This window comes from Entelurus aequoreus, linkage group LG07, assembly GCF_033978785.1.
Source record: "Entelurus aequoreus isolate RoL-2023_Sb linkage group LG07, RoL_Eaeq_v1.1, whole genome shotgun sequence".
Lineage (NCBI taxonomy): Eukaryota > Metazoa > Chordata > Actinopteri > Syngnathiformes > Syngnathidae > Entelurus > Entelurus aequoreus.
Genome location: NC_084737.1, coordinates 53902065 through 53921954, shown reverse-complemented (window position 1 = coordinate 53921954; position 19890 = coordinate 53902065). Strand labels below are relative to the sequence as shown.

The 19890-nt window shown below is 41.9% G+C and overlaps 1 protein-coding gene across 1 annotated transcript; it reads left to right on the top strand.

Annotated features, from left to right (window-relative positions):
- The first annotated feature begins 7474 nt into the window (after positions 1-7474).
- On the top strand, positions 7475-8669 carry LOC133653119 (pro-opiomelanocortin-like). Its single transcript, XM_062052137.1, has 3 exons — positions 7475-7583; positions 7943-8057; positions 8133-8669. Exons 1-3 carry the CDS (start codon positions 7558-7560, stop codon positions 8610-8612), a joined length of 621 nt encoding a protein of 206 aa, XP_061908121.1. The 5' UTR covers positions 7475-7557; the 3' UTR covers positions 8613-8669.
- Positions 8670-19890: the final 11221 nt, after the last annotated feature.

Sequence of the window (19890 nt, the reverse complement as noted above, 5' to 3'; positions counted from 1 at the left end):
CCACGCTATACTGTTGGATAAGCTCAGAGCAATCGGATTTAACAAAACCTCATGGAGCTGGATGCAATCTTACTTGGAGGGGAGGGAGCAGGTGGTAGAGGTGAACGGCACCGTGTCCCCCCCCTCTCGGTGAGCTGTGGAGTCCCCCAAGGCAGTATATTGGGACCTTTACTGTTCATAATATACATAAACGACATGTCATCGGCATGCGACTGTGAATTGTTTTTGTTTGCGGATGACTCTGCCTTGCTGGTATCCGGCAAGGACAAGTCACAGGTGGAGAAAATCCTCAGTGCTGAGCTCTGTAGAACTTGCACCTGGCTCGCTGACAACAAGCTATCCATACACTTGGGTAAAACAGAATCCATCCTGTTTGGGTCCCACATCAAACTTAAGAAAGTCAATGACTTCACCATAAAAGTAGGTGACATTGTTATCGCCAGGAAAGATGAGGTCACCTACCTAGGTTCCATTCTAGAGGCTAACCTTTCCTGTGATAAAATGGCAACCAAGGTAATCAAAAAGGTTAACCAACGAACGAGATTTCTCTACAGAATTTCCTCTCTGGTCAACAAAAGCACCTTGAGGATTCTGGCGGGAACTCTCGTTCAACCCTTTTTCGATTACGCATGCACCTCCTGGTACCCTAGCACCTCCAAAACCCTCAAATCTAAACTCCAAACATCTCAGAACAAGCTAGTCAGGTTACTTCTAGACCTCCACCCCAGATCCCACCTCACTCCCACTTCTCTAAAGTGGGCTGGCTCAAGGTGGAGGACAGAGTTAAACAACTTGCACTGAGCCTAGTCTATAAAATCCGCTACACCTCCCTGATACCGAAGTACATGTCAAACTACTTCCTTAACGTAAATGACCGCCATAACCACAACACCAGGGGGTGCTCCACTAACCACGTTAAACCCAGATTCCGAACTAACAAAGGTCTTAACTCATTCTCTTTCTATGCCACATCAATGTGGAATGCGCTCCCAACAGGTATAAAAGAAAGGGCATCTCTATCCTCCTTCAAAACCGCAATAAAAGTTCCCCTCCAGGCAGCTACAACCCTAAACTAACACCCTCCCCGGATTGCTAATAATCAAATGTAAACAATCAAATGCAGATACTTTTTCTTTTTCTTATGCCTTCTGATCTCTCTCTCTCTCTCTCTCTCTCTCTCTCTCTATGTCCACTACTTGATGTCCATATCACACCCCTGATTGTAAATAATGTAAATAATTCAATGTGATTATCTTATGTGATGACTGTATTATGATGATAGTATATATGATAGTATATATCTGTATCATGAATCAATTTAAGTGGACCCCGACTTAAACAAGTTGAAAAACGTATTTGGGTGTTACCATTTAGTGGTCAATTGTACGGAATATGTACTTCACTGTGCAACCTACTAATAAAAGTCTCAATCAATCAATCAATCAATCAATCATTTCAATTGTAACAATACATCAATTAGATACATAGGTAGATTATAGGAGAAAGGAGAGAAAGAACAAGGATAAATGATAATGATAAATGGGTTATACTTGTATAGCGCTTTTCTACCTTCAAGGTACTCAAAGCGCTTTGACAGTATTTCCACATTCACCCATTCACACACACATTCACACACTGATGGAGGGAGCTGTCATGCAAGGCGCTAACCAGCAGCCATCAGGAGCAAGGGTGAAGTGTCTTGCCCAAGGACACAACGGACGTGACTAGGATGGTAGAAGGTGGGGATTGAACCCCAGTACCCAGCAACCCTCCGATTGCTGGCACGGCCACTCTACCAACTTCGCCACGCCGCACGAGAGTAATATATTAGGTCAAGCTTCATGGTGTGCTATGTTTTAAAGGCCTACTGAAAATATATTTTTTTATTTTAACGGGGATAGCAGATCTATTCTATGTGTCATACTTGATCATTTCGCGATATTGCCATATTTTTGCTGAAAGGATTTAGTAGAGAACAACGACGATAAAGATCGCAACTTTTGGTATCTGACAAAAAAAAGCCTTGCCCCTACCGGAAGTAGCGTGACGTAGTCAGTTGAACATTTCCGCAAAGTTCCCTATTGTTTACAGTGATGGCGGCCAGAAGTGAGAGCGATTCGGACAGAGGAAGCGACGATTTCCACATTAATTTGAGCGAGGATGAAAGATTTGTGGATGAGGAAAGTGCAAGTGAAGGACTATTGGGGAGTGGAAGCAATTCAGATAGGGAATATGCTGTGAGAGCCGGGGGTGACCTGATATTCAGCTGGGAATGACTACAACAGTAAATAAACACAAGACATATATATACTCTATTAGCCACAACACAACCAGGCTTATATTTAATATGCCACAAATTAATCCCACATAAAAACACCTAGGTGTTTGTTATGCTAGCTCCTAGCTCCCATCCATATAACCCGCCAATACAATTCAAACACCTGCACAACACACACAATCACTCAGCCCAAAGGACCGTTCACCTAACCCAAGGTTCATAACGCTTATATATTCAACCAAAGTTACGTACATGACACGCACGTACGGGCAAGCAAACAAATGTTTGGAAGCGCAGCTGCGTACTCACGGTACCGCGTCTGCGTCTGTGTATCCAAATCAAAGTAATCCTGGTAAGAGTCTGTGTTGTCCCAGTTCTCTACAGGCGTCTTAGTATCAAAGTCAAAGTCCTCCTGGTAAGAGTCTCTGTTGTCCGAGTTCTTCGATCTTGACTGCATCTTTCGGGAATGTAAACAATGAAACACCGGCTGTGTTGTGTTGCTGACTTCCCTCGCAAAATACTCCGCTTCGCACGACAACTTTCTTCCTTGCTTGCTCAGCTTCTTTCTCCATAATGCAATGAACAAATTGCAACAGATTCACCAACACAGATGTCCAGAAAACTGTGGAATAATGAGATGAAAACAGAGCTAATTTGTATTGGCTTCAATGGGAGATCCATACCTCTGTTTCACTGGCTACGTCACGTGCATACGTCATCATCCAAAGGAGTTTTCAACCGGAAGTTTAGCAGGAAATTTAAAATTGCACTTTATAAGTTAACCCGGCCGTATTGGCATGTGTTGCAATGTTAAGATTTCATCATTGATATATAAACTATCAGACTGCGTGGTCGGTAGTAGTGGGTTTCAGTAGGCCTTTAAGTAATGTGTATTTGTATGAGTTTAAGTAATGTGTATTTGTATGAGTTTAAGTATGTACACATGTATGTAATACACATGAGTGTATGTATAATTGTATATATGTATATTGTATGCATTAGGGATGTAACGATTAATCAATACATTGATTTATATTCCTAAATTTTAAGTACCGGTATATCAAAAGGTGCTCGGCCAGTTTGCCTTCCGGAAGATGGGTATCCATCTAAAATCAATTGATTTTATCGATACTAGAACAAGGAAAACATTGGATTCAAGAACAGCAGACTTCATATGAAGTTTAGAACTTTTAATAATAAGGATGTTAAACAATTAGTCTGTTTGCACTTCTGTGACGTCATCAAAAAAAAAATAGCGGATAGCAACGGTGGTCGAGAAAGGTCATAACAAATGCAAATGCGATAAGACAATATCATAAATTTCAATATCAAAAACTTTCAGCTACAGCACAATTGCAAAAGCCACAACAAAGACAAACATCACAACACAATGATAGAAAGCACAACTTTAAGCCACTAAGGACACGACGGAAGTGACAGGCAGCCAAAGAGAAGTCATTTAATCAGAAACAAATAAATACAAGATATGAATCAAAGAGGCTATGGAAATTAGGATGCGAGAGGTCAACATCATCAACAAGGATGAGACGGCATACATGCTGCCCTTCATTGGCCATGCCAGGGCGGAGAACAGATACTTTATGTCCAGGTCGGGGAACTTTATTTAGCAGGTAAAATCTACTGTTGTCTAAATGTTGGTTACTGTACTTTTATTGGAATGTGCTTGAATGTTAAAAATGACAGCAGAAAATGTTTTATTTTGCTAATTCAACCTAAAGTGTTGGTTGCACTTTATTTAAATAAGATGTGAATACATTGGCCAGGAATTGTTTCTTACTTGCTTGTTTGTATGCATCATTCATTTATACTTAATTCCCTTACAATAAATAACAGGAATATATTGAACTTTCCCCGCAATGTCCAGTATCCACTATTTATTTGTCAGTAACACTGATTGATTGTTTTCGCTAAAAAGTTTCTTAAAATATTACAGCTCACTGAATCGTTCTAAAAAAAAAATATCGTCCCTGAATCGTATCCACAACCACATATTCTGAATTTAATCATTGTTCAAACGAATCATTACACCACTAGTGTGTAGGTATTTGTGTATCTATGTATGTATGTACTGTATGTGTGTTTGTATGTACAGTTACTTGTTAAACAGAGTGTTTGAGAGTGTTGTATTAACCAGCACAGATTAATACACTGATTTGAATGTAGCTTAAAGATGTAGATAATGGGTTTCACTATGTAAAGCGCTTTGAATCTTTAGAGAAAAAACGCTATATAAATATAATTCACTTCACTACACAGCTTTTTAGAGTGTTTTCCGTTTACGCTAATATTTCAGTAGATGTTGATTACTTTTTTTAACCGAAAAATAGTAGTGTTAAATGCTGCAAAATCCAGTGAACAAATGAGGAAATGTTATTTGAAAAATGTCATTTAACATTTTGATCAAATCTCAAACTAAATTTGATGTCAGATTGACACAAAATGAAATTTATGTTGAATGAACGTCGACTTATTGGCCAGTGTTCAGTTTACTCAAGCTCATTGTTGACTTGATTTTTCTCATTTTCATGTACCAACTAATCAAAGAAATCATAATCAAAAAGTGAAAATGATGTTTAACAATTGAACCAAAATCTCAACCTAAATCTGACATCAAATTGCTGTCAACATGTCTGAATGTTTTACAAAGCATATTCTCACATCAGGTTGTTTTTGATAGCTAAAATACTTTGTGGATAACACCGTAACAACTTTTTATCCCTATTTTAAGAATATGCAAACTTTATATATGAGACCCCAGATCGGTGGTGAGGTGAAAGTTATAGACATTTACCAACAATGGAAAGATGGCAAGTAAGTAGAGCTTCCGTTTGAAAACAAAGACAAAGGTCAGGTGTTAGAGGTTTCTGTTGTCCACTTCCACACACCACCGGCATAGAGAATCCTAAAAAGTCAGGCTGAGCCTTCAGACAAAAGAAGCTGCTGCACTGCATGTAAGCGTACACCTCCTATCACACTTTCTAATCCCACTGACGACATGTCAGCCTGGTGCTAATCTGCTCACACTGATATTGGTATTTAATATTGAGCATCCTCTCCTATGTGGTTCTGCATTGATGGTTCATCCATTCACAGAAAACTCAAACTACTAATTTTATTGGCTGCCCATGACGTATGTGGGTATGTCAGTGTGTGTGTGTGTGTGTGTGTGTGTGTGTGTGTGTGTGTGTGTGTGTGTGTGTGTGTGTGTGTGTGTGTGTGTGTGTGTGTGTGTGTGTGTGTGTTTGATTTCATGTATTCCTACTCTTCTTGAGACATCAACAAAGGAAAAGTACCTTCCATATGAGGACCGGTGAACAAGTTAGGACATAAATCATGGTCCCAATACAGAAAACCATTGCATCTGATAAAGAGTGTCTTATCAAAATTAAGGTGGTCCCAAAAAGGAGGGATTTTTCAAATTGACTGTGTGTCGGTTTTGAAAGTGCTCCCCCTCTGGCCAACATATGTAATGACAAGAGTGTGTAAGACTTTGAAATGCGCCCCCTTCAGCCAAAATTAATTAAAAAAATAAAATAAATATGTGTAAAGGGACATATCATAATAACTTGAAGTAACTAATGAAGGGTAAAAATCAATTACAAACAAAAAATCCCCCAAAAATTGTTTATATTTGCATAGTACGTATTAGAGATGCACGGTTTGCGGACACACCCGCGGTGTCCGCGGGTAATCCGCGGGTCGGGCGGATGAATGACAAAAAAAATAGATTTTAAATAGATTCGGGCGGATGGCGGTTGAACCAATTCGGAAATATATATACATTGTAAATGTATAAAGAAAATCCTTCCTATGCGTCCCAGCAACAATTCCGTGCCGCAAGTGAACGCTCCTTCAGCGCAGCAGGGCGCATTTTAGAGGGCAGGCGCTCTCGCCTGCATGAATCCTGGCACTGTAGATGCCATTTTATTCCTGCATAGTGCTAAAAAAAAAAAGTAAGTAGACATACGGTTGGATATGTTAAACGAATTAGTCTACGTTACAGAGGCTATACCAAATAAGACCATGTCTAACCTATATTGAGTTCGGTCAGCTGAATAATTGTGATGGTTACATGTTGTTTGGGCGCACTACAATGCAAAGGAATTAAGGCAATTGCGTTGTTTATTGTGTTTTTTTTTCTATTGGAGATATACTACTGTGTGTTAATTATTTGGCCTCGCTTTCAAGTGAAGCGCATCTCCGATTGGTTAAGCTATTTAGCCTGCTTTGTTCGTCGCGACCGTCTATTTTCATTATAATTCAATTATTATTATTTATTTAATTTATTTTTGTTTAAATAGGGATGACATACATATGTTGTTGTATAATTTAAGTTTGTGCGCGTGATTGACAGCCTAAGGCTTATAGGCACATTTTTTATTTATTTTTTTATTTCAACTTAAAAACGTATGAGCCTATGCCTATGCCTACAACATAGGCTATGTGTTTATCTTTATTTCCCTGCCTGTCGTTGACAATGGAGATTGTCTGATATTTTGTCATGGCTGCAGATCAATCAATAAAGGTTCATCTTTGTCGCAAAATTGTTCACTGTTTCACTGTGCACCCCGCCCTCGTCCCTATTTGAGCACTTTAACGTTAACAAGTTAATATTAATTGAAATAAATTCAGAACATTTTTTTTTACCTAACGAAAATATAGGCCTTATCTTTCTAAAACATTTTTTTAACTTCTTAAAAGCATCGTTCTGCTTGCTGCAACTGCGCACACAAAGTGTGAGGAACGCACTCCTGGCAACAATAGTCAACACTTTCTTAATGGAAATGACAATAATATTATAATAATGATAAATACCGCCCGGGTGGCGGGCGGTTGTGGTTTTGATAAAATGTTGGTTCGGGTGGATGGCGGGTGGATGACGACTTTCGTGATGCGGTTGCGGATTAAATAATTGCCTATCCGCGCATCTCTAGTATGTATATATTGTTAATAGATAGATAGTATGTTGTAAATACAAATCTTTATACATCTACAAAGGGTGGTCCTAAAGAGGTAGGCATTTTTCGGAGGTCTCAAGAAGGTAACAAATACAAGAATGCGTGTGTTTTTGGGCCCGTGTGTGTGTGTGTGTGTGTGTGTGTGTGTGTGTGTGTGTGTGTGTGTGTGTGTGTGTGTGTGTGTGTGTGTGTGTGTGCCCGTGTGTGTGTGTGTGTGTGTACATCTGTGTGCGTCCTTGGCTGACAGAATAAAAGCAGGCCAACCCAAAGGAAGAAGAGGAAGAAGAACACAGCGTTCATATGAGAACAACAATGACACAACAAAGGTCAGATTTTACTTTATTTTCATTTTCATTCATCACTCACAAATATATATTACGACAGATATATGTAGTAACACGTCACAAATTGTAACATGTGTTGTATTGTGACACTATGTTTGCATGCGGAGAAGTAGATTCTTTTTTTGGTTGTAGCCTATACCCTAAAACGAAACTTTCTCCAGTGACTCCACTGAGTGATTAATATCATTTGTCAACATTACTGATTATTGAAACTGTGTGTGTGTGTGTGTGTGTGTGTGTGTGTGTGTGTGTGTGTGTGTGTGTGTGTGTGTGTGTGTGTGTGTGTGTGTGTGTGTGTGTGTGTGTGTGTGTGTGTGTGTGTGTGTGTGTGTTGTTGTCAGGATGTGTCCTGCATGGGTGTTGGTGTGTGTGGTTCTGGTGGGTTGGTCCAGAGGAACCGTCAGCCAATGTTGGGACCAATCAGACTGCCTGGGGTCGGACTTGGCGAGCGTATTGGTAAACCTCAACATCGGTGGTCCTGTCTGTAGCATCGATGTACTGACTGGTGTTTGCATCACTCCCCGTCTACAGGACTGTCTCCAGCTGTGCCCAGCGGACCTCAGAGACACTAACAACGGCCAACTCCGGCTTCCTTCTCCGCCGGACTCCTCTTCCTCTTTACCCGCCAAGCGCTCGTATTCCATGGAGCACTTCCGCTGGGGGAAGCCCGTTGGCCGAAAACGCCGCCCCGTCAAAGTGTACACCCCCAACGGGGTGGAGGAAGAGTCCTCTGAGGTGTTTCCTGCTGTGATGAGGCGAGATGTAACCAACGACCTACTGACAGGAGCAGTGGAGGAGGTGCCAGTGGCCGAGGAGGTGATGGAGGAGCAGCTCTTGGATGGCGTCCAGAAGAAAGACGGTCCCTACAAGATGAAGCACTTCCGCTGGAGCAGCCCCCCCGCTAGCAAACGCTATGGCGGCTTCATGAAGAGCTGGGAGGACGCAAAGCAGAGGCCATTGGTCACGTTTCTCAAAAACGTCATCAATAAAGATGGACAGATGCAGGAGTGACACACACAATGACCACTGTAAATGAATGAAGTTATATATAAAGTTTCTGCAGACAAACAGACTGCTCATTTTATACTCAACCATCTGAATAAAAATAAGAGTGAAGGTTACATATAAATAATATTTTTAGGGTGACAAGTTGAAGTTTAGAAGACATTATTAAAGTCACAAATAATTGGATGGCTTTATATGAATGTTTTGTTAGAGTCTGAATTCTGCTGTTGTATATTTGATGGTCCTGTGATGGGTGAGGAGCCAAGAAGACGCCAACGAGGAATCGTCAAACAAAAAGTTGTATTTGTTTCAGCGAGCTTCCGACTGGAACTGCAGCTTCCAGGAGAAAGAGTATGGGCCTGATCACTCTTCTGATGTCCTCTCGGACCACAGTGACTAAATACCCCTTCCCGAAGACCCCCACACTTTGTAACTCTCGTCAATCTTTCCCTGACGATATTCCTTTGATCAGTTTGAGTCGGGTGACCTCTGATCCCTATCCTCTACTCCTACCTGTGGGGGCTTCCTACCAGATTTTGCTAATGTTTTTATTATCACTTCTAAAATCCAAACCTGCATTCCTGGATAATTCCAATTTCCTGGGGGAAATTGCCACCACTCTCTGGGGAGTTTGTGATGGCCTACTCAGTGGCCTGGTGGTTAGAGTGTCCGCCCTGAGATCGGTAGGTTTTGAGTTCAAACCCCGGCCGAGTCATACCAAAGACTATAAAAATGGGACCCATTACCTCCCTGCTTGGCACTCAGTATCAAGGGTTGGAATTGTGGGATAAATCACCAAAAATGATTCCCGGGAGCGGCACCGCTGCTGCCCACTGCTCCCCTCACCTCCCAGGGTGTGATCAAGGGGATGGGTCAAATGCAGAGGACAAATTTCACCACACCTAGTGTGTTTGTGACAATCATTGGTACTTTAACTAACTTAACTTAACATGTGCACTTTTGAAACTATCTAAGGGCATATTTCCTTAGTAGAATAATCCTCTAAAGGATTCTGTGACCAAATACAAATACATGCTAGCTCACAATCATATAAGAAAATGGTACACGGTATAATTCACCACACTGCATTAATGTAGTTTGTTTATTCGTTTTATTAGTTTTATTGTAAGTGTAACGAGTTTGCATTAGTAATGGGTTTGTAGACAATGATCAAACAATCAAAAATATCAAACCAAATCCTTCCCCTTTGTGGCTCTTCGTACCTCTCTGCTTCTGAGGTGTATTGCTGGTCTTGTCATCCTTGTCCAGACCTGAGGACGACGTGGTGATGTGGTGTGAAGGATCAAAGGTGACATATAGCTGAACAAAAAGTTGCTTTGTTACAATTTACAGGTCTGCAGAATCTGGAGGAGTTCTAGTCAAAAGACTCGACTGCCTTGGAGAAGCCAAACCGCCAGTTTTATGTTCCTCAATGATGCCATCTCATTTTAATCTTCCTGAGAGAACTCTCCTGAAGGAATCAATAAAGTACTATCTATCTATCATGTCTTTGTGTGTGTGCTAAGGAAGATCCACACATCCTGACCATGTGCGTGTGTGTAAGTGTCATTACACCTTAAGTTTAGGTCATAACTTAAAATGTTGGCATTAACTTTAAACATGTGGTCCCTTCCCACGCATAGCAAGGGCCAATGTATAGCCTTTATCTTGAGATAAAAGCTGTAAATTAATCTTAGTCCACATGTGATGTCAATCCATCCATCCATCCATTTTCTACCGCTTGTCTCGTTCAGGGTCGCGGGGGGTCCTGGAGCCTATCTCAGCTGCATTCGGGCGGAAGGCGGGGTACACCCTGGACAAGTCGCCATCTCATCGCAGGGCCAACACAGATAGACAGACAACATTCAAACTCACATTCACTCACTAGGGCCAATTTAGTGTTGCCAATCAACCCATGTGATGTCAAATGTAACTTTATTACCTGCCCACAGTGAAATACCCCTATTTACCTAAAATTGGTGGTCCACTTTCTCCAAGAGAAATGTAAACGTTCACCATATGCAAAACATAATATGTGGTAATATCAATAGACACTACACTTCCTCTACAGAAGAATGGTATGGCATGAGGAGACAGGAAGTAGTAACAATTTGTCTTGGTTCTGTCATCTTTTGAAATGCTGTATAGCACAAGTCTCAAACTCAAGGCCCGTGAGTCAGATCCAGCCTGACAAGTCATTTAATGTGGCCCGCGAAAGCCTGGGAATGATGTGGATACTTCATCTTTCTTACTAAATGTTTTCATTGTTTCCATTTTGACAGACATTTTTTTTATGTAATACATGAAATTTCACATGTTTTAAACTTTGAGATGTATATACAAATATTCAATTGTTATTGGTGTGAATCTTTGGGCAACTCGCCATTCGATTCCGATTCTTGGGGTGAGGATTTGATTCATAACGGATTGTCGATCCAACACGATTCTTGATTCAAACTGATTTTTGCAATGTATTATTTGGTATAATAATAACACAACATTAACAATACAGTTTACAGGTTACAAAACCTCCTTTTGGTTGCTGACGTATGACACATACGTGCACCAAGTAAGCATAGATATTGCCTAAAAACGATTTTTTATTTTGTATTCATTTTTGAAAATTACAAAAAAAAATTGTAATTCGAATGTCATAAAAAACATTTTTTAAGCACTCCTAATTATTATATACCATATGATAGTTTGTAAAAAAAAAAAAACAATACTTAAATATCTGCTTGTCATCTAGACTTACGATTTCAAGCAAGTTATCCATCAATTTGTACATACAAAAATCAAATAACCAAATGCATAGGCAATAACATAATGAGGCGATTATACTTTTATATTCTTACATTCACTGTTACAAGTGGCCCTCTGAGGGCAGCCATGGCTGCGATGTGGCCCTCGATGAAAACTAGTTCGACACCCCTGCTGTATAGCATGTCAAAGCTTTTCCCAGTGTATCAAAAGTGCCATGAAATAAGCACTTTTTTTTAACAGTTCTATTCGATAATACCTCAGACGTCTCATTGTACAACAACAACATATTACAGAACACAAGAGAGTTATGGGCGTCTTGTCCAGGTGGAATCAACTAAGGCAGATATGCGACACTTTCACAGCATGGGCTCTTGGACCTGCAACCCATTCCACGAGTGACTGCAGCAGTCTTTTGCGTCCTCTGTCCCAACAGACTGCAGGTTCGTAAGCAGCGGATCAAGCACAAACTGGGCAGTGAGGGTTTCTTGTAAGAAGTAAGAAGGCTATAATAGCTAGCAGCCTGTGATCGGACATCTATTAATTTATATTTGACCACCATTTGCTGTCACAATGTGTTCCTGTGATTCCAGCACATGTGCTTGGGTTCACCGGTTCACCGTGCGTGACTGCTCGCCGTCTGTTCGCTGTTGCGAAAAAGGCTAAGTATCGCTCTATCTGTGTGCTTTTAATTGTTCTACAGCTTTCTTTATCACTTCTCAAACATATTTAGTGGTACTATTTAACTTGCAAATCACCCGATCTCTGTCCCACCACCCTTTCCTCAGCTAGCTAGCTGCTAAGCTAGCGCGGAGAAAGGCAGCGCCGGTCAGAAGGTAAGTAGGAAGCTACTCCCGCAGACCGCGACCACTTCCCTGAGGACAGCAGGAACTTCACTCGGTGACAGAAAACACTGTGAGTAATGGCTTCCTGCGCGTCTTGCATCATACTCACGGAGAGGTTGGCTCTGCTAGAGGGCCGTGTCCGCCAGTTAGAGCAGAGTAATGTCGTAAATTTAGATGTTGCGGACACATCTGCTAGCGTTAGCTGTAGCGAGCTAACTAGCCCAGCTTGTAGCAGTCCTAAGCGGCCTACAAGCTACGGTGTACCGGTTGAGACGCAAAATAGATTTAGCTCTTTAGCTAGTCCTACACCCCAGTCTACCGGGCACCACACCTTAGTCATAGGGGACTCCATCACCCGAAACATAAAGCTTAGCAAACCAGCCACAGTAAAGTGTATCCCCGGGGCCAGAGCACCTGACATTGAAGCTAATCTTAGGGAGCTAACTCGCAACAGGCCTAGTAAACACGTACGACGGGCTAATTGCACCACTAATTATGCGAATATAGTTGTACACGTTGGCTCCAATGACACTAGAATGAGACAGTCAGAGATTACAAAGAGAAATATAGCCAGGACTTGTGATCTCGCCAGAAAGATGTCCAGGCATCGAGTAATTGTCTCTGGCCCCCTGCCTGCGAGAGGCAATGATGAGAGATATAGCAGATTAGTCTCGCTTAACAAGTGGCTGACTAGCCTCTGTAGGCAACAGGGACTAACGTTTATTGATAACTGGCCCTCTTTCTGGGGCAAACCAGGCTTGCTGATGAGAGACGGCCTTCACCCTAACCAGGAAGGCGCCATCATTCTGTCTAGAAACATAGACTACTATTTAAGTCTCACTTGACTGACTACACTAGAGCAAGCCCGGTCACAGGCAATTACAATGTCTGTTAGTCCGGGTGAGGAGTCAGTTAAGCTAGAACTAGCCAGCGCCAGGCTGGATAATCCATGTACGCATAGCAATTCTCTTAGAATAATACACAATTCACATAATGTTTTTTCTGTTGTGTCTGTGTCAGAGGTGGACATGCATTCTACTGAGGTGGCAAATTATGATATGTCCAGTCTATTGCAGCACCAAGCAAACAATCGGAAAATTCCCGTCATATCAATTCCTAGATATGGTCGAAACTATTTAAAGTGCACTACGCATAATAAACGCAACATTGTTAATATTGCCACTACGGATAATCTTAACAAAAACTCGTCAAAACAGCCCAATACCTATAATATGGGCTTTTTAAACATAAGATCATTGTCTCCCAAGGCGTTATTAGTTAATGAGGTCATTAGAGACAACAATCTTAACGTCATTGGTCTTAGCGAAACCTGGCTCAAACCAGACGAATTTTTTGCGCTCAATGAGGCATCTCCTCCTAACTATACGAATGCGCATGTTGCCCGTCCTCTTAAAAGGGGAGGGGGTGTCGCACTAATATACAATGAAAATTTCAACCTTACCCCTAACCTAAATAATAAATATAAATCGTTTGAGGTGCTTACTATGAGGTCTGTCACACCGCTACCTCTCGACCTGGCTGTTATCTACCGCCCCCCTGGGCCCTATTCGGACTTTATCAGTGAATTCTCAGAGTTCGTTGCTGATCTAGTGACGCACGCCGACAATATAATCATAATGGGGGACTTTAATATCCATATGAATACCCCATCGGACCCTCAGTGCGTGGCGCTCCAAACCATAATTGATAGCTGTGGTCTTACACAAATAATACATGAACCCACGCATCGCAACGGTAATACAATAGATCTAGTGCTTGTCAGGGGTGTCACCACCTCCAAAGTTATGATACTTCCATATACTAAAGTAATGTCTGATCATTACCTTATAAAATTTGAAGTTTTGACTCATTGTCAACAAGCTAATAATAATAATAACTGCTATAGCGGCCGCAACATTAATGCTGCCACAACGATGACTCTTGCTGACCTACTGCCTTCGGTAATGGCACCATTCCCAAATTATGTCGGCTCTATTGATAACCTCACTAACAACTTTGACGATGCCTTGCGCGGAATTATTGATAGTATAGCACCGCTAAAGCAAAAAAGGGCCCCTAAAAGGCGCACCCCATGGTTTACAGAAGAAATTAGAGCTCATAAATTATCATGTAGAAAACTGGAACGCAAATGGCGCGCGACTAAACTTGAGGTTTTCCATCAAGCATGGAGTGATAGTTTAATAACTTATAAACGCATGCTTACCTTAGCTAAAGCTAAATACTACTCAAATCTCATCCGCCTCAACAAAAACGATCCTAAATTTCTGTTTAGTACAGTAGCATCGCTAACCCAACAAGGGACTCCTCCCAGTAGCTCCACCCACTCGGCAGATGATTTTATGAATTTCTTTAATAAGAAAATTGAACTTATTAGAAAGGAGATTAAAGACAACGCATCCCAGCTACAACTGGGTTCTATTAACACAAATACGACTGTATATACGACGGACACTGCCCTCCAAAATAGTCTCTCTATTTTTGATGAAATAACATTAGAGGAATTATTACAGCGTGTAAGTGGGATAAAACAAACAACATGTTTACTTGACCCACTTCCTGGGAAACTTATCAAGGAACTGTTTGTATTATTAGGTGCATCAGTGTTAAATAGTATAAACTTATCACTTTCCTCCGGCACTGTTCCCCTAGCATTCAAAAAAGCGGTTATTCATCCTCTGCTCAAAAGACCTAACCTCGATCCTGACCTCATGGTAAACTACCGACCGGTCTCCCACCTTCCGTTTATTTCCAAAATTCTCGAAAAAATTGTTGCACAGCAGCTAAATGAACACTTGGTGACTAACAATCTCTGTGAACCTTTTCAATCCGGTTTCAGGGCAAATCACTCTACGGAGACAGCCCTCGCAAAAATGACTAATGATCTATTGCTAACGATGGATTCTGATGCGTCATCTATGTTGCTGCTTCTTGATCTTAGCGCCGCTTTCGATACCGTCGATCATAATATTTTATTAGAGCGTATCAAAACACGTATTGGTATTTCAGACTTAGCCTTGTCTTGGTTTAACTCTTATCTTACTGACAGGATGCAGTGCGTCTCCCATAACAATGTGACCTCGGACTATGTCAAGGTAACGTGCGGAGTTCCCCAGGGTTCGGTTCTTGGCCCTGCACTCTTTAGTATTTACATGCTGCCGCTGGGTGACATCATACGCAAGTACGGTGTTAGCTTTCACTGTTATGCTGATGACACTCAACTCTACATGCCCCTAAAGCTGACCAACACGTCGGATTGTAGTCAGCTGGAGGCGTGTCTTAATGAAATTAAACAATGGATGTCCGCTAACTTTTTGCAACTCAACGCTAAGAAAACAGAAATGCTGATTATCGGTCCTGCTAGACACCAACATCTATTTAATAATACCACCTTAACATTTGACAACCAAACAATTACACAAGGCGACTCGGTAAAGAATCTGGGTATTATGTTCGACCCAACTCTCTCGTTTGAGTCACACATTAAGAGTGTTACTAAAACGGCCTTCTTTCATCTCCGTAATATCGCTAAAATTCGTTCCATCTTGTCCACTAGCGACACTGAGATCATTATTCATGCGTTCGTTACGTCTCGTCTCGATTACTGTAACGTATTATTTTCGGGTCTCCCTATGTCTAGCATTAAAAGATTACAGTTGGTACAAAATGCGGCTGCAAGGCTTTTGACAAAAACAAGAAAGTTTGATCATATTACGCCTATACTGGCTCACCTGCACTGGCTTCCTGTGCACTTAAGATGCGACTTTAAGGTTTTACTATTTACGTATAAAATACTACACGGTTTAGCTCCAGCCTATCTCGCCGATTGTATTGTACCATATGTCCCGACAAGAAATCTGCGTTCAAAGAACTCCGGCTTATTAGTGATTCCCAGACCCAAAAAAAGTCTGCGGGCTATAGAGCGTTTTCTATTCGGGCTCCAGTACTCTGGAATGCCCTCCCGGTAACAGTTAGAGATGCTACCTCAGTAGAAGCATTTAAGTCCCATCTTAAAACTCATTTGTATAATCTGGCCTTTAAATAGACCCCCCTTTTTTTAGACCAGTTGATCTGCCGTTTCTTTTCTTCTCTCCTCTTCTCCCCTGTCCCTTGCGAGGGGGAGTTGCATAGGTCCGGTGGCCATGGATGAAGTGCTGGCTGTCCAGAGTCGGGACCCCGGGTGGACCACTAGCCTGTGCATCGGTTGGGGACATCTCTGCGCTGCTGACCCGTCTCCGCTCGGGATGGTTTCCTGTTGGCCCCGCTGTGGACTGGACTCCCGCTGATGTGTTGGATCCACTGTGGACTGGACTTTCACAATGTTATGTCAGACCCACTCGACATCCATTGCTTTCGGTCTCCCCTAGAGGGGGGGGGGGGGGGTTGGGGGGGGGGGGGGTTGGGGGGGGGGGGGGGGGGGGGTTTACCCACATATGCGGTCCTCTCCAAGGTTTCTCATAGTCATTCACAGACGTCCCACTGGGGTGAGTTTTTCCTTGCCCGTATGTGGGCTCTGTACCGAGGATGTCGTTGTGGCTTGTACAGCCCTTTGAGACACTTGTGATTTAGGGCTATATAAATAAACATTGATTGATTGATTGATTGATTGGCCAGTCGGGCAGACAGCTGCCGCCGGAGGTTGTAACACAATGGCACCAGAGACTGTGGAGGAATGGCCCAAATTTGTGTCATGTACAACTGCTACTGCGTGTAGCTCTGCTGTGTTGTAATAATAAATTGAGTAATCAAACAAGAGTCAAAGTCTTTCGTATCCTTTTGGATCTGCTCGCATGTTTTAATTCAAAAGATTCCAAAACAAATATTATATAATTTTGTATGAAACTCTAATCTGGCTGTGAGCAGGCTACTGTATGAACACATTTTGTTGTAAGTTACACAAATTATATTAATATTTGGGGTCATCAGAGTCACCGACCTCTTCTAAAGTTTTATGTATCATTGCAACGACAAACTTTTCAAACAGGGTGCAGCACTGCTTTATCTCCGGTCTCCTCATCTGCTTTTGCCACATCCATCTTCTTCTATACCTTCTTCCAGATGTAGTACCACTTATTTCTTCTTTGTTCTTGTGTGCGGAGCCCACAACGATGACAGGCTCACACTCTCAACCCTCTGTTGTTCGCTCGAAACAGGAGAGAGAGGCTCCTACTACTGAATTCCGATTGGGCAGAGTGTGCAGAATTAGGGCACGTGGCTCATTTCAATATGATTTCCGTATTTATAAGGATTTGTGGCCTGGACGTGGTCTAGTCATGCCCAGCCAAACAAACATGTGTGGTCAATTAAAAGCATTAAAAGATAACAGTTGGTACAAAATGCGGCTGCTAGACCTTTGACAAGAACAAGAACGTTTGATCATATTACGCCTATACTGGATCACCTGCACTGGCTTCTTGTGCACTTAAGATGCGACTTTAGGTTTTACTACTTACGTATAAAATACTAAAGGGTCTAGATCTATCCTATCTTGCTGATTGTATTGTACCATATGTCCCGGCAAGAAATCTGCGTTCAAAGAACTCCGGCTTATTAGTGATTCCCAGAGCCCAAAAAAAGTCTGCGTGCTATCGAGCGTTTTCTATTCGGGCTCCAGTACTCTGGAATGCCCTCCCGGTAACAGTTAGAGATGCTACCTCAGTAGAAGCATTTAAGTCCCATCTTAAAACTCATTTGTATACTCTGGCTTTTAAATAGACCCCCCTTTTAGACCAGTTGATCTGCAGTCTCTTTTCTGCTCTGCCACCCTCTCCTGTGTCGAGAGGTTATTAGGTGACCACAGATGATACGCTAGCTGTTCAAAGTCGGGACCCGGGGTGGACCACTCATCTGTGCAACAGATGATGACGTCTCTGCGCTGCTGACTTGTCTCCACTCAAGATGATCTCCCGTTAGCCCCACTATGGACTTGACTCTCACACTATTAACTAGATCAACTCGACGTCCATTGCACCGGTCGCCCAACGAGGGTCCCCACATCTGCAGTCCCCTCCAAGGTTTGTCATTGTATCCCATTGGGTTTACTTTTTTCTTGCTCTGATGTGGTATCTGAGCAGAGGATGTCGTTGTGGCTTGTGCAGCCCTTTGAGACACTCGTGATTTAGGGCTATATAAATAAACATTGATTGATTGATTGATTGAATTCCACCTTAATTAGGATGTAAAAAAGAAATGTGCTTGGATTAGTGCACACACACACTTTAGTACACCTGATTACATCTTTTTCTGCATTTGAATTTATGCCATATTTTAGGAAAAATCCACACAACTCCCAATACATGAGGCCCCTGATCCATTTTTGGTATGTGGTCACACCATTAGGTTCCATGAAGTCTGCAGTAGTCATGTTTGTGATATTCTCAACCTTCATGAGGTCCACTGAAACACCATTCTCATCAATAATGTGGCTAAGAAATGTTACTTACCTTCTGAGGAAGAAGCCCTTTTTGGGGGCCAGATTCAAGTTATGACCATGAAGCCTAACAAGCGGCTGCTGCAAAGCAATCTTTTAATCAGATGAAAACACCAATAGATCATCTAAGTAGCATAGCACACAGTAGACAATCTGGGGGCCTTATACACTCCCACTTCCTGTCAATGAGAAAGGACGCAAAGAAAAAAAGCTCCGCTTCTGCTACCGGAGTTTTTGTTAAGTCTGAAGATTTTGACCACTGATTTGACCACTGATTTGCGATCACAGCCACAGGAGAGTCACCTGGCATCTTCGATCTGATTTTGGTCAGTTGAGAGGCACTGATACGCTGAAATAAGGCGAGTGGAAGAGCCGTTAGCCTCAAGCCAAAGGCGCCTCCCGCAGTTCAAAGCGGTTGCCTAGCAACCAAAAGTTACGGCGAGTTTACAGCTGTTTTAAAGTGATCCCGACGTCGCAGAGTGATATAAGTTGACAGGCTGACACCTCAAATTGATCTCTGAACGGCGCAAGGTACGAAATTGTTGAAAAAACAAGTTAAAAGTGCCGCAAGTCGCTAAAGAAGTAACTGCCCTTAAGACATAAGAGGCGCTGACGTCAGTGACTGCCGCGATGCCAAAAGTTAAAGGATTGACTGGAAAGACTGATTTGAAGCTGGGCACAGGACATGATGGGATTCAAGAAGGGATACTACAAAAAATACTCCAGGAATTTAAAGAAGAAATTATAGAAAAATTGGAAGAATTGATGGATGGATGGAAAGAGGATATGAAAGAAATGAAAGAAGAAATGAAAGAAATGAAAAAAGAGAACAACTCCAGAAATAAAGAAGCCACTGAAATGAGCAAACAAATGAAGATCCTTCAAGAAGACAACAACATGCTGAGGAACATCATAGATTAAATGGATCAGGATAAACGAATGAATTATATAATTGTGACAGGGCACCGAATTAAACCAAGATCCTATGCGAAAGCTGTGAATAATGAAGGTGAACCAGATGAAATGGATATGATCTCAGCAGAACAGCAAGTGGTCAACTTTCTGCAATCAAAAGAAATTGAAATTGACATTAATACCATCGAAACATGCATCCCACTGAACGGAAGAAACAACAACGCCACTCCAGTCGTGCTCGTGAAACTCGTAAACAGAAAATCTAAAATGGCATTGCTGAGACAGGGAAAGAAGCTGAAGGGAACAAATGTGTACA